At 46.5% G+C, this 20,473-nt stretch overlaps 1 protein-coding gene across 1 annotated transcript; it reads left to right on the top strand.

Annotated features, from left to right (window-relative positions):
* The first annotated feature begins 1,417 nt into the window (after positions 1–1,417).
* On the top strand, positions 1,418–19,653 carry LOC144129706 (creatine transporter-like). Its single transcript, XM_077663804.1, has 9 exons — positions 1,418–1,541; positions 4,118–4,249; positions 6,282–6,451; positions 8,004–8,194; positions 14,714–14,846; positions 16,132–16,266; positions 17,030–17,133; positions 17,687–17,811; positions 19,517–19,653. Exons 1-9 carry the CDS (start codon positions 1,418–1,420, stop codon positions 19,651–19,653), a joined length of 1,251 nt encoding a protein of 416 aa, XP_077519930.1.
* Positions 19,654–20,473: the final 820 nt, after the last annotated feature.

Below are 20,473 nucleotides of genomic sequence, written 5' to 3'. Positions count from 1 at the left end.
GCGCGAAGCGTCAAGAACCACAATTCCCTGCTCCCACACGCCACATGATTACCAAGGGGTGGCCCGCCGTTCAGCAGGTAGCAAAGGGTAGCAAACGAATAAAATATTTGCTAAGTATAGGGCTATGACTTCGGCAGATGACGTACTCCAAGCTTCCTGCTGAAATAGGAAGAGGAGGGGAAGTTTACCATGCGGTGGCAAGTCGATCAGGCGGGAGAGAGAAAAACATGAGAAAGCGCACGGGATGAATAGAGCGAGGAGAAATTTCTTTATTGCGAGGGTTGTAACTGCGCTATTGCGAATCTCTTTAGAAACTTTTAACAGCCACCCGTTTCGATCAAGGTGCCTCATGACCTTCGGGGTATAACATACTTTCGACGAGAGTATGGTATGGGACACATTAAAAGGCCGAGCTATAAGGAGAAAAACTAGTGCAAATAATGAGTGCGAGGTTCCTTCTGCACTGTGCCCGGATTATGCGGAATATGGGAATGTCACTAAGTGTTTTTTTGTTGTGTTCTCTTGCTTAAAAGAAAGGTGTCGGGAGTTTTCCAGGTTTTGCACCCACGTACTCTTTCATTCCGGTTCCTTCCAGGGCGTTCAGTTCTGCTACAGGCTCCTCGGAGACACTACTTCCGGCCGCTATTTCAGCTATTCAGAGCACGACCACAACTTTTTTCAGTTAATGTTTGTCACGTCACCGCTGAGTCCAGCGACGCACAAGTTCCTAGCGTACAAGTTCCCACCGGGCAGCAGAGTTTCGGTTAGCGGTTTTTGCCGCATTGAAACGGATTCAATCGGCATGTTTAAAAACTTGATGTTCTATCGGGTAGTTGCAGGCTTAAGATTTGTTAGCTGACCATGAGCACCAAAGTGACCAAAGCCCGCCGATGCCATTGAAGGGGAAGTTCAACAATAATAAGAGTTGGCTTATATTTTTTGAGTTGCGCATTCTAATAACAAAGTGACCTCTTAGGCGATAAAAAATGAAAAACAATGAATACTGAGAATGCCACCGCGTTCCATTTAACCACGGAAACTACCATCCTACTCATATCTGAATCTCTCAGGCTGAAACAAGCCATAGTCAATTTCTAGCAGCGGTCACGGAGTAAATTATTATTTTGGAAGAAAATACATGTGCTCAATATACCCGGTTTTTAGGATATTGCTCGGCCGCGTCAGAGCGCCCACTGAAGCTTTCACCGTAGAGAACTGCGTGCATGGTCCAAGTTTACGCCCAAATAAAATAGAAGAGCGAATGCCAACGTTACAAGAACAGGCTGCTACTACCGCTGAATCCTCATGTGGAGTGAAGAGGAGGAGAGAGAATACAGCAGGCAATTTTCTTCGGCCTCGTGGCACCGCGCGTTGCGAAGCAGAAGAAGAAGACGAACCGGCGTATGCGGCAGCCATCATGACGGCGTCGACCCGGCAGCAGTGGAAAAGCCCGAACGAGTTCCTGTTCGCCTCCATCGGCATGATCGTGGGCCTCTCGAACCTTCTCAGGTTCCCGTTTGTCGTGTACAACAACGGAGGCCGTGAGTACGCTGTAGTAGTAAGCATGCTGTAGATTACGCTCAGCCCTCGAGAGCCGCAACTTTCCTACTCACGAGAGTAGTGAGTAGAAATATTAAGAGAAAAGTATCCCCGATATGCGAAGACTGAACATCGCGACTGTAGACTAAACACTGTGACCACCTGCCGGTTAGGCAAAGATATGGCGGGAAAATGAGAGCGCTGGGGACGACCGAGGGACAGCACGTCACCTGTGCGTTTCTCTCTTGGGAAGCTGCGTACTTGCTTCCTAGACAGTTTTCTGAAGGCAGGGAGAAGGAATGGAAATGAAGGTTTACATTCTCTATGCTTCAGAGAACAGATCGAGAGTCCGCAGACAAGTGTTCGATTCTATCTTCCGACGCCATCGGTCGCAAAGCTGTGAACTGGTAAGCCTGGGACAATAATAATAATAATAATTGGTTTTTGGGGAAAGGAAATGGCGCAGTATCTGTCTCATATATCGTTGGACACCTGAACCGCGCCGTAAGGGAAGGGTAAAGGAGGGAGTGAAAGAAGAAAGGAAGAATGAGGTGCCGTAGTGGAGGGCTCCGGAATAATTTCGACCACCTGGGGATCTTTAACGTGCACTGACATCGCACAGCACACGGGCGCCTTGGCGTTTTGCCTCCATAAAAACGTAGCCGCCGCGGTCGGGTTCGAACCCGGGAACTCCGGATTAGTAGTCGAGTGCCCTAACCACTGAGCCACCGCGGCGGGTAGTAAGTCTGGGACTCCGCAATTGAAAAAATGCAGTACACATTTTACCCCCGCCAAATCATTTCAGTAGCGCGGCTGATCAAATGCAATTCGCAGCATGTTTCGTTAAGATTACAATCATTTTAATGCGAAAGTTTTCCGTCGCAGGAAATTCGCCCTCCTTTCCAGAGAAGTAGTTCCAGAAATACAAAATCCGGTTGATGGGCATAAAAGTGACATTTCTCCACAGCGCTAAGGTTCATTTTAAGGCTCAGTCGTTTGAAAATCAGTGGATGGCACGGGGGCTGTATAACAAGATCCGATGGCATTGCAGAGTACGATCTTCTATTCGGTGCAATATTAGGTCTCTCGCGGCGACTCCTGGTTTTCCTGAGAGTAAGAAGTGAAAGAGTGTTACGGCGCGTTCCAATGGGCGGACGGGAGCAGAGGCGTCGAGCAGGCAGGAGCAGTACAGTAGCACGCCGAGCGATGGAGTACCTGTCCCGCTACTGCAACCATCACTGCGCTGAAAGGGCAGTAAGCCACGTGACCACGCTTGTTTTCCCAGCATTCTCCGTGTGCTGGACGAGGAACTATAGAGCTCGAATCAGAGCTCGTACTCTGGCTGTCACTTAATCGTCGTCGTCGTCGAGTGCATACAGCACCACCTCGGCAAGGCGATGCCTTTCTTCCGTCGCTCACACAGATTCTTCCGACTCACACTCAAGATTCTGCGAAGCTAGCCGAGCGCCGACGCTTTGCAGCCGCCATGTTCGACGTCGTCGAGAACGAAAAAAACAAGCAAAACAGCAAGGATATGACGTTTTTATGTCATATGACTTCCTTCACTCTCGCGTTTGAGGAGGGAGCAGTCCGGACAGCACTCGACTGCTGTCGGCTCAGCGATGCCACGCCTGTTCTGCCACTGGATAAGAGTGATCCTGCTCTTGTTCTCCCACTGGAAGGCGCCCGCTCTTGCGAGGGCACTTTTGGGAGTGTTCATCAGTACCCCTGCTCTCCCACTTGAATGCGCTATTAGAAGAAGTTAAGGTTGCTGCTCAAACTCCAGATCATGAGTTGGAAGCTGCAATCCTCTCCTACGTATCAAAGGGTTGTCACAGGGTCGCGATCCTCTCTTCCCTGGATAAATGCCCGGAGTTGAGTATCAAAAGTGCCAAAACGACACGCACTGTTATAACGCGTGAACAGCATTGACAACCATCCTTTTACTCTTGACGCCGGGTGCAGCTCTCTTTTGAGTGACAAATAACTGTGCGCCATCAGTACATCGGTGCACAGATGCCAAAATTCACCCTACTTATCATCGGAACAGGGTGCTGGTATTCGAGAGGCTCCCATTAGGGGAATCAGAGTGTCTAATTTCTTGTACTAAAGGCTGCGATCGGTGCTTTTATTTGTTAAAAATTATGAATGCATGTACTTATGTTCGACGGCTCATCTAAAGGTACTGTGTGAAAATAATCAAATTTTTCCTGTAAAGCAAAATAATTCATTATCCCTTCAGTTAAATTTTTGGGGATAGAACTAAATGGAATCGTATTACACTGTGCCCGCCAGTAAGAATACCGTCCGGCAGCTATCACTAGCATATACCAAAGGGGCCACACTGGCCCCTTTCACGTGGTTGCTCTGCATACCTAAAACTTGCGGTAGATTCAAAAGATAGGCGTCACGTATTATACATTTGCACTGAGAAACAATCGCTTAGCCTTTGCGTATTGCTCTGTCTTCAGAACATACATCAGTTCTTTACTCAACCTTCGTGCCTGGTGCTACATGAAAACCGACGCAAATACACTTTGCATCGTGAAACATGGCAAAACTTTTGTGGCGTCCTCAGTGGTCTTCATGATGGTGTACGTGCTCCTAATGGCGGTCGTCGCGGTGCCCATGACTTACCTGGAAATCTTCCTGGGCCAGTTCAGCAGCTGCACCGGACCAGGAGCCTTCAGAGGATTCCCAATGGCCAAAGGTGAGTGCATACGCACAGCTAATTTTGTAGAGGGTTGTTATACTTGGGATCCTATTAAACGCAGCCTAATTTTCTTGTGAGCGTGATGATTAAAATATTAACGCTCGCCAAAACTCGTCTGCTAGAGAATATTCTACATGAGGTAAATCTTGACGTATAGGAAGCTACCTAACTACCCGCGTATCTGTCGCATCTGCTCTGGAATTTTGCTGTCTTAACTGTGGCTCCAGAGATGAGAACGCTTTTCATGTGTTTGGGCAGTTCTTTGAAATATTTTGACAAAGGCTATCCACAACAAAAGTTGAGCCTCAGGAAGCGCCAAATATTAAAATTATGAATTCGGGGCATTCTGACGACGACCAACGCCATCATCTTTACTTCCTAGCTTTGATTTTCGCGTCTGACAGGTGCCTCTCTTCACCAGTGGGCGTCACCTTCCACTCCTGTTTCAAATTTTTTTGCGTCACTTAGTTTTGGTTGTACTCTGCGGAAGACAGCATTTGTTTCCTCTTTTTGTTTCCTTTCTTGACAGTTGGGATGTTCAGCGGAGGCAGTGAGGTAGTCAGGGAACGGTGCGAATCCCGGCATACCACATGAAACTCATCACGTCGGTCACACATCAAGCGTTAAATAAGCGACAAAAACGGGACATAAACAAACTTCAGAGCGCAAACAAACAATATCATTTGTTTTCTTGGCGTGAAGATATATCTTCCAGCAAGTTTCAGTCGAAGGCGTTTAGTGGAACATAATTTAAGAGCAGCTCGGCATCTTCACCTGCATCGAGTGACGTCCACGAGCACTTGCCCCAATTATTCTGAAGTCACAGAACGGAGTGCCTGTTCACAGGAAGAATCAGTGCTTCATCAGGCATGTGGTAGGCGAGGTTGGCCGGTCGACCGTAGTGCCGCGGTGCACTTCCATCCTTCCTGGCGCCGACCGACCCTGAAACTGCCGCAAAAAAAAAAAAAATCGGTTTTGAGTAATTAGGAAGGGTGTGCACTGGTGATTTGAGCACAATTTGGTGACAACTATGCCCATAGGCCTTTTTCGAGGCAAATAAACGGACACCCGAAAGCTTTGTGTCTGCACTCATTTGAGCGGATATACGTGTCTCGTGGTTATATCAGCAATTCTTAATGGAAGAAACGATTTGCGAGAGGTTATAATAGGGTAGTTCAACGAAGTTCGAGTGCCTCGTATTAAAACGACCATAGGCACATAATTTCTAGGATTGCTTGAGAACTTAGACTCAGGACACCCGTTTAGAAGTGCTAGCTTTCCAATCATGTTCTCCAAACATCGACCACTTATTGCTCATACCAACCACAGTGAATGGTGACACCATCTTTAAAGAAAAACATATATCGCGAACACGTTTTGAATTAAGGTTGTTCCGCATTTTCAGAGGCTCCTATTGGTTTCTGAATGGCGTTCTCTACATAGCTGCCAACTTACCTACAAAGTTCAACACGCTGGCAGCTACGCAGCACCTAAACATGGGGTCGTCGGTAGTAGATGAAAGCATTCTATAAAAGTTGCGCACCAAGTTCTACAGCCATGCAAGCACTCAAGAAATATGCATTCAGGTACTTCCCTTCTTAAAAATCAAGCGATCAGCATAAAACCTGATTTTTTTGAAGACAGGAAAATAACAGCCTGCAAGGTTTACGACGCAAAATGAAGGTTGTTATCTCTGCATTATTTCCGTTCCGGCATTCGCCTAGAAGGCATAAAGATGCGCGTTGATTCGGGGGAAAATGAGAGTTTGTGATATCGATATAGAACTCAAGTGGGGAAAGGGGACTTGGTTTAGGCAAGCGCAGATCAAAATAACTATTCATCGCTTGCTTGAGTTACAGAAAGAATGCTATTGTGCCGTAAACGCTGAGTAATGAGGCCGAGAACAGCGTAGAGCGATTTGTTTGGAATGTTTGCTTGTATAGAGCATCATTGGCAGGATTGTGGTGAGAAATTATTCCTTTCCGTGCTGTGCGCAACGCAGCAGGTGATGTTCCTCACCTTCTTTCAGGTATCGCCTGGAGCATGCTGTACGTCAACCTGTCATCATGCGTCAGCTACATGAATACAGTCGTCCACGCTTTCTTTTACCTCTTCTACTCATTCTCACCAACACTGCCGTGGATCAGCTGTAACAACTCCTGGAGTGATGCCAACTGCTTCATAATGGATTACCGGATCGTAAGAAGAACCCTTGCCTGAACTTTCTAGAAATGACACGTCTTAGGGCACTGTACCCTACCGTATTCTACTTGGCAGTATCTGCGTTCATGGGTCATTCTTCAAAGCGTGCACCTCTAAACATCCAGTCTAAACACAGCTGTGCTGTTTTTTCGAACACTCGCATGGATGCTTTTCAAACATGTTTAGTTACTGTGGAAGAGAACTGCTTAGAATCGTGTAGCCCTCACATCATCACAAAGAAGTTATCGCTTAATACTTATCGAATTGTTCTCCGCATGCTGCTGCACACTGAAGGAAGTTATTGGCTCACCATAATAAATTTAAAGGTTCATAGCATATGGATTCGGGTGGCGCAAACAAACTACGATAATGAAATCGATGATGCTGAATTTACGTTTCGATCCCGGAGGCAGGAAGCCGGCTGTCACGTCGTTAGTGTGTGTGAATGCACCATAGGTACAACTGGTCACATCGGCCTGCTAACAATCGACTGGAATAGCATAATGTACTGTTTGCTTAACGCCACCCGTATTGCAGACGCATGCCAGGTCACTTCGTTTCGGGCCTGAGAGTGACGTCTAGCCGAGGTTGGTTTGGAACAGTTCTGTTATTGGGAATAACAGCGCTGAGACGAGGGACAAAGAAAGAAGACAACAGGACCGGCTCTGACCGGGTCTTCTTCTTTCTTTGTCCCTGGTCTCAGCGTTTGCGTTGCCGGGTTCCCCTTCTAAATTTCTACTTTCACAGATCTGGCCTGTCGGCTTCCCCATTGTGCCCTTTTTGTGCCGACCTGAGACAATAGATCACTTCCTGCTGTTTTGCAGCCGCTTCGCTCATTTGGGGAAGTGTCTTTTGCAAATTCCATTTCATTAAATGGGCTCGCCTGTGTCCTCCGCGGTTGTTGTTCTTTCCACTAGCGCTTCTTTGCTTGGACGGAGCGACAGGAGTGTGCGCTCTGCTGTGCAAAATGTTCTTCAAGAAACGCAGCGACTCCCATTCTAATTTCTTTTTCCCGTTCTCAGTCATTACGACATTGAAACATTACAGGCATTGTATACTATTATGCACATTCAGCCATAGTCCCGTCCTCAATCTCCAAGCTAACAGGACCCCTGTCCTTCCGTCTTCCAATCAATCAGACTACATACTATTACCACTCCTTTTCCCGTCAAAACTTTCCTGTATCCAGCAATTAACCGCCTGTGTCTTGGCCACTCCCCCGCCGTGGGTATATGCCAGCAACGTCTGAGGCCTTCCTTCCTTCCTTCCTCAGCGCAGTTATTCCCAGCAGGATGTACCAACTCGCTCAACTCTCCGTTTTATTGTAGTTCTCCTATGCATGCCAATACTTCCGCTTGTGTCGCATGCGAAATAAAATATTCCTTGAACATTGTCCTGTTTCTGTACATGGGTGGCAGGCATTGTCAGAGCAGAACATGGCTTCCTAGATGCAGCTGCTCGATATATGCTTGTGCTCACCATATTCCGCGTTAATGCAAAATGAATTCTTTTCGCCAATTCAGCTTCGGCTGCTTCATCCCGTGTGCAGGTGCCGTGCTTCCGGATCAACGCCACCCTCGCGCGCAAGTACGCGTCGAGCAACTACACCGAGAAGGACGCCCTCGCAGTGCCGAGCATCGGACCGGGCAACAGTTCGGTTATGGTGCCCGCGAGCGAGTACGACGCCATGCGTAGCACCTGCCTCAACGCCACGCAGACCTCGACCGAGCAGTTCCTTCTGTGAGGAGGCGCCTGCGCACTCTGTCTTCGTCCTGTTAGACTGGCATTAGTGTAGCTTTCACCTTTGGACCTATGCTCAGGGATGTTGCATTACATACACGCATCTTCTGAGAAAAGTAGTAGTCCGAACATTTCTGAAGCGCGAAAAAGACTAATTGGATGTTCCTATTTATGGGGAACTTTGCTCTGGGATAGAACCGAACTAGTCTGGCCAAATTTGAGTCAATTTTTTTTGCACCGATCATTCAATTCGTCAATACAAATTTGATATTGTGTTTTACTGAATAAAGTATTAATATACACACCAATTTCCCACGAAATCACTTTTCAAAGGGCGTTCATGAAAATAACAAAGAGCTAGGAGAGCATTTTAAAAGGCTGATAAATTGTACATTGTTTTGCTTTTGGTAGCACAGGTATATTAAAAGAGCGCTCTATGAACTCAATGGTATTTCAAGAGTTAAAAATTTCACTGAAAGGGCCATGGGCATATTACACTTCCTATGAAGCCGTATCACACTGTCTTATGGAAATTAAGGTACCTGCTTTATATACACTCACTAATTTCTGCCAACATATTTACGCTCTAGTAGATATGCTGGTATTATTCTGAAGCGAGATATTCTAAAGGCCGAGTGCGTAAGTTACTCTTTTCTACCGAATAATATAAGGAATGATATACGAGCGCCTTTTGGCTTCTAGACGAAGGTTGGCGCCTCAGCATCTGTCGGAAGGGGAAGGAAGAGAGCCTCGTGAACCGAAAAATAGCTATTTCGATGTATTCCTACACTTAATGCCGTAAGCGTTAATCTCTGGAAACAAGTGGGGGCACTGTCCCTGGCGGCGGAATAAATTTTCACCATCTTTTTGGCATGGGGTTCCGGCGTTCAATGCCTGGTCGTGCAATAGCGTTTGGTCGAACAGACGCAACGACGCGCATTCGTCACGAATTATTTAGTGATGCTAAGCACTCGTCTGAAAATATACGCGCCACGTCCATTCGTTGTTTAGCACCAAGATGGGTTTCTCACTCACAGACACAACACTGACAGCGTGAATCCCTTTTCTTCCTCCTATCGGCAAGTGCGTCGTACCGCTGTCGCGGCTTGCAAGTCGTGGGGAGAGAGACTTGTGTAGAGAACAGCGCTACGCGTTCACGATGGTAAACGTGGTCCTCGCCGTCATTCGACAATATCCGAAGGTACGAACAGCATAAGAGAGAGAGAGAGAGAAAAACATTTATTTTGTAAAAGGAGACCGAAGTGGATTGTGAGTGGGGTCGTGAGTCCATGACTCCAAAATCTCCCGCCGACGCTTTGGCAATGACGACTAGCGCTTTCTTTGGCGGCTCGCCGTTTCGTTAGCAATGAGCCAAGCTGGCAGGGATCATTGGGACGAAAGTTTTGGAATAATCAATGTGAGTTCCGGGATAATGTTCCGCTTTGGTTTCGAACGATGTTCGCCTGGCTCGGCTATGAGTGGGGGCAAAAAGCAGGGTGTCTCGTCATTCCGGCAATACTGCAAGCGCAGCAACCTTTAATCCGTCATGGCATACTTGCTTTACAAAAACAAGGTGCGCGCTAATCATCGAGTGACTCCGTCGTCCTCGATGTGGCCACGTGTGTAGATGCACGCGCGTTTAGGCATGCGTGGATGGTACACGTAACTCGTGTGTCTTAATTCAGCAGTACCGATATGTATACACGAGGGGACACTGTATCCTTCCTATCAGCGATGCAGTCTGACAAGGTAGCGACGATCCCGGCTGATGGAGGATTCTGTTCCCTCTTTTGACACAGTTGACGGTAGAACTTCAGCGCCGCTGGCACGGCAACCTTTGTCTTTGCACAGCTACCATAGCCGTCCATAAAGTCCGCAATAACATTCCAATAAGGAAGGGCGTCAGGCAAGGAGACACGATGTCGCCAATTCTATTCACCACCTGTTTGCAGGAGGTGTTCCGAGGCGTGGATTGGGAACAGTTAGGGACAAGAGTTAATGAAGAATACCTAAAAAATCTGCGATTCGCCGATGACATTGCCTTACTGAGGCACTCAGAAGGCGAACTGCAAATCATGATCAATGAGTTAGACTGACAGAGCAGAACAGTGGATCTAAAAACTTATATGCAGAAAACAAAAGTAATGTTCAATAGTCTAGCTAGGAAACAGCAGTTCACAATTGGCAGCAAGGTACTGGAACTGGTAAAGGAATTAGCCTACATATTGCAGGCAGTTACAGCTGATCCGAATCGTGTGGAGCGCATATGGTAGGTTCTCTCAGATCAGAAATGGCAGTTTACCAATATCCCTCAAGACAAAAGTGTAAAACAGCTGTATCTTGCCGGTACTCTCCTACGGAGCAGAAACGTGGAGGCTAACGAAAAAGGTTCAGCTTAAGAACAACGCAGCGAGCCAAAGAAAGAAAAATGATAGGTTTAACGTTAAGATACCGGAAGTGGGCAGAGTGGGTGAGGGAACAAACGCGTGTTAATGACATTCTAGTCGAAATCAAGAGGAACAAATGGGCTTGGGCAGGGCATGTACTGTGAAGGCAAGATAACCGCTGGTACTTAAGGGTAGCGGAGTGGATTCCAAGAGAAGGCAAGCGTAGCAGGAGGCGGCAGGAGGTTAGGTGGGCGGATGAGATTAGGACGTTTGCAGGCAAAGGGTGGGCGCAGCTGGCAAAAGACAGGGTTAATTGAAGAGACATGGGAGAGGCCTTTGCTCTGCACTGGGCGCAGTCAGGCTGATGATGATGATGAGTCCGTCTGCCGGACTAAGAAATTTCCCTGGTTCAGTAGTGAATTTTCATCTCGACGGTGACGCCGATGCACGCCCCTGGGGTCATCTTAACCCGATACTTGAGCGACAGTGGTCCAAAGTACTCCTCTATTTTTCGTTAACCCACTTTGTAGACCTATGCTAGTTCCACACGAGGCCCTCATCTCGCACGTTGAAATTTCTCGCTGGGGTTTCTCGTTGAGAGGAAGGCACGAACTGTTACTATATCCCCGACCTTGCCGGCATCGAGCCTCGTGCGATGCCTTCTGCCTAAGAACAGGTTGGCTGTCATTTCCTTTGCAGTAGTGCGTGGGCGGTACATTAGTAACAAAACTTGTGCCGCCATTTCTTGAGTGTCTCCCTCTAACCGCCTTCAATGCGCTTACTTCTCCGAATGAATAAACCTCTCACCAAAACAGTTTGTGCCCTGGTGGCGGGGCGATCTCCCTGGTTCCTTATAAAGTTATCGAATTGAGAGGAGACAAAATACGTTCTTTTATCGTCCTGATCTTCACCACGTAGGCCTTCAGCCATTTCAAGTGTGCGTCTGTTTACCCATCAACATATGAAAACAGCTCGTAGCCTCACTGGTGGAGAGTGCGTCGCAGCATCACGGTGGTGGCAAACATCCCATGCTGTTGATGTCGTACGGACAAGTGTGACATAGCAAACAAACTCTAGCCAACAACGCACTCCGAGGCCTCAAGCCTGCTGTTAGACATCGGCACTATCTGCCGTTGACTTGCAGCACAGGAACATTCGGTCATCATTAGCGTTTTGTGTGATAGCGAGTCAGGTTACTTGGCTATCGTTTCACCTCGACAGTTATGGCAGTGTTACAAGCATCTACCAGAGGAAAAAACGATGGAGGGGCACTTAAGCCCTGCCTGAAATTTATGACATGTTAGAGATTATGGGTTCATGCCCATATATCAGGAAATGGTCATTCTTAACAATAATAAATCCCTGGAAGTCTTCATATCACTCCTGGCACAGTGGTGCACAGGTTAAGCGATGCGCTAGCAGGTGCAGCCACTGATGGAACTTGCGTGACACAGGTTGGTTTTTCCGAGCAGCCTCTCGCGACCAATCATTCTTTTAACTGCTAAGTTGGGCAGTTTGCTCACATTCCGGTGGGAAGGTTGTGATGACGCCACAAGGGCACGTGGCTTACGGGATTGACCTGCCATCTAGGTTGCTTCTCTGGTGATTTTCGTGCATGTTTTGCGCACGGCCAGCGACGCCGTCGACGACGCCGGCTTCTCTGCGACACGGGAGCGTTTTTACTATGGCGTTAGACATGCCCAGCAATTCTGGACAAAAGCATTTTCGAGCGCGATACCGTTTATGAACGCATTTTTTTCGTACAATGCAAGATTACACTATAATAATCAATTTATCCGCACATCACCCGACGGCAGTCCTGTTTTTTCTACTCACGTTCTTGGTATCGTCAAAAGCTTTCCCCATTGGTTTTCTATGGCAGTCTTAACAGCCCAATGCGATCGCTGGAAACCCTTCATCATCATCAACTTGACTACACCCACTGAAGGGCAAAGCAGACTTCTCCCATGTCTCACCTATTAAGCCTGTCCTTTGCTAGCTGCGCCCGCCCTATGCATGCAAGCTTCTTAATCTCATCCGCCCACCTAACCTTCTGCCGCCCCTTGCTACGCTTGCCTTACTCTTCGAATCCACTCCATTAACCTTAAGGACCAGCGGTTATCTTGCCTTCGCAGCACATGCCCTGCCCAAGTCCATTTCTTCCTCTTGATTTCGACTAGGATGTCATTAACCCGCGTTTGTTCCCTCGCCCACTCTGCCCGCTTCCTGTCTCTGAACGTTACACCCATCATTTTTCTTTTCATGGTTACGTGTCATAATAATGGACGATTACCTTCAAAGTTTGCATTAGAGTGTCTTACAATTTTTTTCTGTTTTCGAAGCTTTTTTCCCGATAAAGCTGGACATGGTCTTGCGCACTTTGTGTGAAGGGTTCCAGGATTAATAACTGAGACATATAATAGCCTTTCGTCCTAATCAAGGGCACATGAAAGGGGTGAGCAATTGGAGCATCGACGTATTATCACATCGAACTATAGAAAAAAGCGTTAGAAATCTACACTTCCAAGCGAGAGCAGAACTGTGTGGGCCTCCTTTCGGATTGGCTTTGTTAACTAGATCGAACAAAACCATAATTAATACCTGAGTGCTCCGTTACGCACGCAATAAAGTTTTCAATACCAACTTAGTATTTCAGTTTTTTTTTCTTTACCATCATGGTACGAGGAGAGGCTGGAACTAAAGGCATTTAAGTGCCTGACGGAGGTCCCAGTCCCATCGTGTACGGAATCCACAGCAAACACAGAAAACTACAGAATGTTTACAATCAAAGTTAAACAACCAATTGCACAAAAAATTCACTGAGGTAGCACTCTCACATAACGAGTAGTCATGTATTCAAAGCAGCAGTCTTATACAGAATAAGCGGATACCGCTAAAATTTGAAATGTGTCCTCTTAGTATATTAACAGCAGTTAGCATACTTGTGCTAAAAGAAAACAAACAAAATAATTGCCAGTCTGTAAAACTTAACAAGAAGGTGGAAGGTCTAGTCCAACGGAAGTAATTTCATCAACTAAATTACATATTTACATCATAGAAGACTATATTTCTATTCATCAATATTCCTTTAACATGTTTTTTGAACTCCTGCTCAGAGCAGGCGTAGTTAACAATGTCTGCGCATTTATTTAGTATATCAACTGATTGGAAAGCAGGCAGCAGTTTTTCATCACTTGTTCTTATTTTAGGTGTGAATCGTTTGGAGTGTCTGAAGTTATACCCACCATCATTTCTATAATCCTGGTGTACGTATGTTTTTTCCTTGTGTGTGACTTGAAGAAATTTCATGTAATAAATCTGGTCAGCGCGTAACATGGAATATTGTTGAAGAAGCGGACCTGTTCTCAGTTTTGCATAAGGGCCTTCATAATTTGAAAAGATGCGCAGAACGCGTTTTTGCTACATTAATAACTTACTCTAATTGGATTTGCGAGTTGTGTCCCATACCAATGGCGCGTAACAATGTTTCGAGAAAACAAGGGTGTTATACCGGTGCTTTTTTTCCACAGTGGAATCAGATGTGCCATTCTGTACATGATACCTATATACCTAGAGAGTTCACTACATATGCCGTAAAAGACGCAAATGAAGTCGCATGCTTAAGAAAAAGCTAAATGACTAACTAAATAAACAATTGCCGCAAATCTACAGGATCAAGGAGACAAATAACGATGAAATGAAATAGTAACAATATAAAAAATGTATGCACAGGTAATATGTATTCGTGCAACTGTGTGTACCGGCATATTTTCCTTATAATCTTAAATTGAGATTTGAGGCCGCTGTACACTAGGTCAATCACAAAACTAAGCCGGGAGAGAGCGAGTGACTTAACCTGGCCGACTTGAGCCTGAATTGTGCCGCCGACTCTTTTACAGTCCGTCTACTGTGCGTTGTCAGTGCACGTTAAAGAACCCCAGGTGGTCGAAATTATCTGGAGCCCTCCACTACGGCGTCTCTCCTAGCCTGAGTCACTTTTGGATGATAAACGCCATAAACCAACCTAAACTTTTCCTCATTTCTTCCTTTTGTTCATTTATCTGAGCTATCATCTCTGACGACCAGCTATTGATATTAACTAACATAAAAAATTTTGCCACACCTTTCGCAGGAAAAAAATCCTACGGCTCACCTCCGGCATTGAGGAAATCGGCACCCTCCATTGGGACGTTCTCCTGGTCATCGGCATCTTCTGGCTGGCGGGCTTTTTTACGATCTCCAAGGGCATCCGAAGCTTTGCTAAAGTATGGCTGCAATGTTCCGTTTAATAAGCCTTAAACGAGGGGAAGGGGGAGTGGGTTGCGACGGCCGTGCTGACGGGACGACGACTACGCGACCTAAGACGAAGCGGAAACCATGAGAAACTAGTCTTATTGAGCTAGCGCTTTAACAATGTACCTGGGAGGCAACAACATGAGAATGCCCAAATCTGCGGAATGAACGGGTTTTTGGTTACATTTATAATAAATTTTGGCATGCGTTCATTTTCACGCCATTCCTTAGACATGTTTCAAGACTGATTTCGATAATCATTAAATTTTATAGACCATGGGCATCCGTGACCAGAGAGAGCCATGGCACCATGTGTTTTCGTTTGCTGAAGATGGGATCAGTGGCCCATTTTCCAAGGATTTCACACCTGAAAATCCGAGCACGAGGCCATGGGAAGAACGGCAGTGTGGGCGAGTTGGTTTTGCATACGGTGGGTGCAGCTGGCAAAGGAGAGGGTTAATTGTAGACACGTGAGAGAGGTCTTTGCCCTGCAGTTTGTGTAGTCGGGCTGATGATGATGATTAAAAAGACAGCGCAACGGACACAGTGCAGAGAAGAAAAGGACACACAAAGCGGTAACTTTCAACCGGGTTTAATGAAAAGAGCATGCTTGCTTTTCAAGCAAAACATCAAGCTTGGGCGCATACACATTTTCAAACAAATATATCCACTTGTCACATCTTAAAAAATTGCCTCGTGGACGCACGTGTGATCTCCATTGCTGACCCGTGGTTAGCAAGCCCATTGCTTGGGTGACAGTGCTACGGAAGGCTGACTACCACATCGAAATCCTTTATTTAAAACATGCTGGCGTGGCCCGCGGACGGATGCAGCATTCCGGAGCGAGCTTGCAGGTTCGTAGGGCAGGTTTCATGACGACAGTGCCAGGAAGCAGATCGGGCTCGGCGAAGACGATCGGAGACAGAAGAGCTGGTTTTGACAAGTGCAGGTTTTGACACATAAAAGAGGCCCAAGTAGTAGAAATGAACCGAGATGTGTGAGACAGTTACTGCGTCGTTTCCTTTCCGCAAAAACCAAGCCAATTTTCAATTTTCAACCGAAGAACAACGGCAGTGTGGGAGAGTTGGTTTTGCATAGTTTGCTTGTTGATTTTCCATAACGAAACGGCTGCATTTAATTTTATATGCTCTCTGTAACTGTGTCAGAACTCAACAGAGTTCTTTCAGTAGACGTAACTGGACAGAAGGTGGTGATGATGATGGTAGCTGCAATTTTTATTTCTGGCCGCCGTTCCAGGTGGCGCTGTGCACTTCGTATACCACGTACGCGCTGCTGCTCGTTCTTCTCCTGTCGAGTGTGGTGCAGCGCGGCTCCATTCGGGGCCTGGCGGCATACTTCTCCCCCGACTGGGAAAAGCTGCTGGACCTCATGGTACATCCCGCATGTCGTATTTTCTATCCTCACCGTGTCTCTGGCTGGCCGGTTGAACAGAAAACCTCGAGGACGTTATATATTAGTCAGTGGAGTCACTCAGAGCAGTTATCTTATCAAAGCCTAGCTTATTCTTGGGGCTAACAATTCATCGTAATGACACAATTAATAAAGTCAGAGATGGGAAAACACTCAGCCTTTGGTGCGGTAAAGACGATGATCAGCAGTTCAATGACAACTACGAATTACAATCTTATAAGAGGTGGGCAGCGTGTTTCTCAACACGGAACGCGAATGCCTACACATACTCAGCGGAAGCTCTGCCTAGGTCTCAACGCATGGAACCGCTGAACTCGCTTCTAAAGATCATAAACGTCTAAGACGGTATCGTTATTAACAATATGAACAATATAGATATTTAAAAGAAAATGCAGTGACTAGGAGATTGCTGGTGGCGTCAGGATGCAGAGATTTCCGAGGCAATGGCAAATCTTTGGGCAAGTCTTTTGGTTCGCTGAATCCTCACTACGATTCAGATTTTCTTCGCATAGAAAGCATTATGTGTACATCAGATACCTGTCGCCTGCCCTATACTGGCTTTAATGTTGCGGTTGCAAACCGGAAATCTTAATTGTTGAACGAGCGAAATAGACAGAACGGTTGCTTTGACTTTGATAGTCCTCTATCATTCGCTCTTTCGGGTGGGGTCTATACGCCGGTGGAGGTGTATGACAAGCTTTGTTTTCTCTTCATTTATTTGCAGACGTGGCGAGCGGCGTCGCAGCAGCTTCTCTTCAGCATGGGGCTGGCACTGGGCACGCTGACATGCTACGGCAGCTACAAGCGGTTCCAGTGGCCCCTCTCAATGTAAGCGGCTGCCCTCTCAAGAAGCAAGAAAACGTTCCCTTAGGTCGGTGCGGAATTTTAAAAATTGCTGGGGAAAACTGCGCTCTGGTCGTCGCAAAATTGCGGGCACAGGTTTCCTCAAGCGTAGGCAATTAAGATGAAGAAAATCCTACATCTAGGGCTACATTCTCTAGGGCTGACGAAGAACGTGTTTTACCTCCTTTCCAACGTAGATACGAGAAAGTTCTTTCCACAACCGGCATCATGTTACCTTGCGGTTCACGGCACTTGAGCGGCGTTTTTTTCACGTTGAACTGCCCCTCTTCGCTAGTTTAATTTGATTTGTTTTGATTTGATTAATAATAATAATTGATTTTTGGGGAAAGGAAATGGCACAGCATCTGTCTCGTATATCATTGGACACCTGAACCGCGCCGTAAGGGAAGGGATAAAAGTGGGAGTTAAAGAAGAAATGAAGAGGTGCCGTAGTGGAGGGCTAATCGACGCTCGCGTTGCTTTCCTTCGTTAGAATTGGCGTGAGTTTGTGACCGACCACTTTATGCCGGATGCGCAGGAAGATCCTGACGCTCACGGGGGCAGACTTTTTATTCAGCTTCTTCTCCGGGTGCATGGCCTTTGCCCTTCACGGTCACGCCACCGTCCTCTACGGCATGGAGCTCGGCGACGTGGTCACCTCAGGTGGGTGTTCTCTTTGTGCAAAAAACCGCCAATTTCTCTCTCTTTTCTATTTACCTAATCTTAAAATCTCGCAACGCACTGCTGTGAAACTCACGATTAAGACACGGTGTTTGCATCATGGTCACCAGAAATCTGGAAACATATTTTGCGTACAACTTTTTGCTGAAAATTGTTAAAATATTGATTTCTGTCTTTGACTGATAACCTTCATAACCCGAATATTAATGGAGGAAATGGCGATGTATCAACGTTGAGGGCTTATTTGTCAGCAAAATAAAGAAGGACTAGATTTGTTTATTACCTATTATAGCACTACTTTTTTTTAGCGTAAAGCAAAAATTGATTTCTACTTCATGCTCATTCTTATCTGTTTAGTGTGATGTTGTCACGTGGTAGTAACCCACACGTAGACAATGGAAGAGAACGCTGAAGTCCTCCTTTCAACAAAGTCCTTATCGGGCTAACTTCCGCCCACAAATAACAAATCGTCGGCGACGATAACAAATATGCCCGGTGGTCGCTGAAGACCACAATCCCAGCTTTTTTGGGCGTGCTGAATTTAGAAAGGGCAACGAACCATTCAAGTAAGAACTTGAACGTAGCTTCCTGCAGTCATTCTAGATAATCGCTCCTCGGGTCACTTACAAATCCGCATGCTGGCGCCTTTGAGCACTAACAAAATTTGAGAACCTTTGCGGCAATATATAAGCCTATTTCTCGTTTAGCAGAAGGATGAATGTAAGGATGAATGTTTAGTTCGAACAAAGCTACTCATGAATGTACGATTTTTTATTGATAATTATGCCTTGAATAAGTATGACGGTGCAAAATATGTTTGCTAGCAAAAATGTCTGAAAGCTTGTCAAGTGTTGCTTTATGGTCTACTGTCCCGTCTCGACAGAAATTAAATTCCTCCTCCATTAGGTGGACAGCTTCACTTGGCTGGCTTCGGTGTTCAGGTGCTGATCCCTGGGTCATTGGATGGAAAACCGGCTGGCCGCATTTCGATAAGAGCGAGATGAAGAACGCCGTTTTCCTGTGCGACGTTAGTGCTGGTTAAAGAACCCCACGTGGCCTAAATTAATCCGTAGCCCTCCACTATACGGTGTCCCTTATAGCCCATAGTTCATGTCGATTCGATACTTTAAGCCTTAAATACCAACGTCTACCAAGTGGTGACGCATTCAACCAAGAACGAGAGCTTTGCACAGCGAATGCAAGGTGGTCGAATAGAGCACGCCGCATGGCTTCCTTCCAATAAAGTTTCTGTTTCTACTAGGTAATACTTCTATAGTACTGAAAATATGGGTATATGCTCGTTCTTTGATATTGTCCGTAGCTGTGTATGTTTTTCCTCACGTGTGGATTTTTTTTTTTGCAAATAGCTGGACGCGCATTTGGGAGGAGGCGAATACATTGGCGCCATAAACCCATGCACATTCGCCCATGCCTGATTATACGAGCAAGAAAATGTTCCTAGGAGACCCACACATAAAGGACGGAACAGGAGAGACTTTCGTTGTTGTTAAAATGCATTTTTTTATTTGTGTAAGCTTCAAACAGCCAGCGCACAATGGGCCCCCGGTGAGGTCAGTGAAAAGCTCCTTGCAAGCACGGTGACATCAAGCTGCCTACCCTCGACCTTGTTTCACGCGTCCTATTCCATTCTTTCAAAAGAGTTTGAGATGTCATGTTACGTTACAAGGGCATACCACCTCGATTGGCCGCCAGGAGGACGCGACGTTCTCGGATCGCGACCAGAATGCTCAGACCACCCTGGGAAAGTCGCTCAACAGAACGTTGCTGCAGAATGGCAGTGTTGGCATAAAGTCACAGTTGTAGTGGGAGTGTTTTCGGCGATCAGGCCTACTTGTTGCTAGTATGGGATATCAGCCAACGCTAGTTCAAGATGGGAGACGAGTTATGTCATAATGCGTCACTGGAGATGTATGCTTCTGCTTTCTGCAGACTTTCTTGTTCATGTTGAGCATGTAACGCAACTGACATTGTTTCTTTCTCTCTTGACGCAGGCTACGATTACGCTTTCGTCACGTACCCTGAGAGTGTCAAGCACTTCAGCCACCCTCAGCTGTGGTGCATCGCCTTCTACGCACTGCTCTGTATGCTAGCCTTCGATGGCGTGGTGAGGATGCGGGGTTAATTACGCCATGGCGCTGTCATTGTTACGACCCCGATTAGAACGGCAGCGGAAACGGGCCCTCTCCCTGTATTCAAGGCATTAAAGGCAGTACTAGAAAGTCATACAAGGATGTTCTCTAACACCAAAAAAATGCTGTCCCTCGTTCCTACTGACCCTAATGAAAAGGACCTCCCATGAGGCGTATGTTTAGAAACTTCGCCAGCCCTGCAGGACAAAGACATGTCTGCGTACCTCACTGCCTGCGGAGGTTTTCTTCAAGCAGATAACTCTCCACTTCGAGAACGTTTGGAACGTGTTCAGCGTACACCTGAGATTCGCCATTCATAGCCACGAAACCCACTCGTCTTCTATCAGTCCCTGTTTTCGACACGCAGCTTCGGTGCTGCATCTTCTCGCGTTAGGTATTCAGCCGCTCGGAAATCTCCCAGAGTATTATCTACTTACACTACTTGCTTGACTGGTATCAAGTGATTCCTGAAACTGGTGAAAGCCGCTGTAAAA

This window comes from Amblyomma americanum, chromosome 4 (assembly GCF_052857255.1).
Source record: "Amblyomma americanum isolate KBUSLIRL-KWMA chromosome 4, ASM5285725v1, whole genome shotgun sequence".
In the NCBI taxonomy this organism is placed as follows: Eukaryota; Metazoa; Arthropoda; class Arachnida; order Ixodida; family Ixodidae; genus Amblyomma; species Amblyomma americanum.
This window is presented reverse-complemented; position numbering and strand designations above follow the sequence as displayed.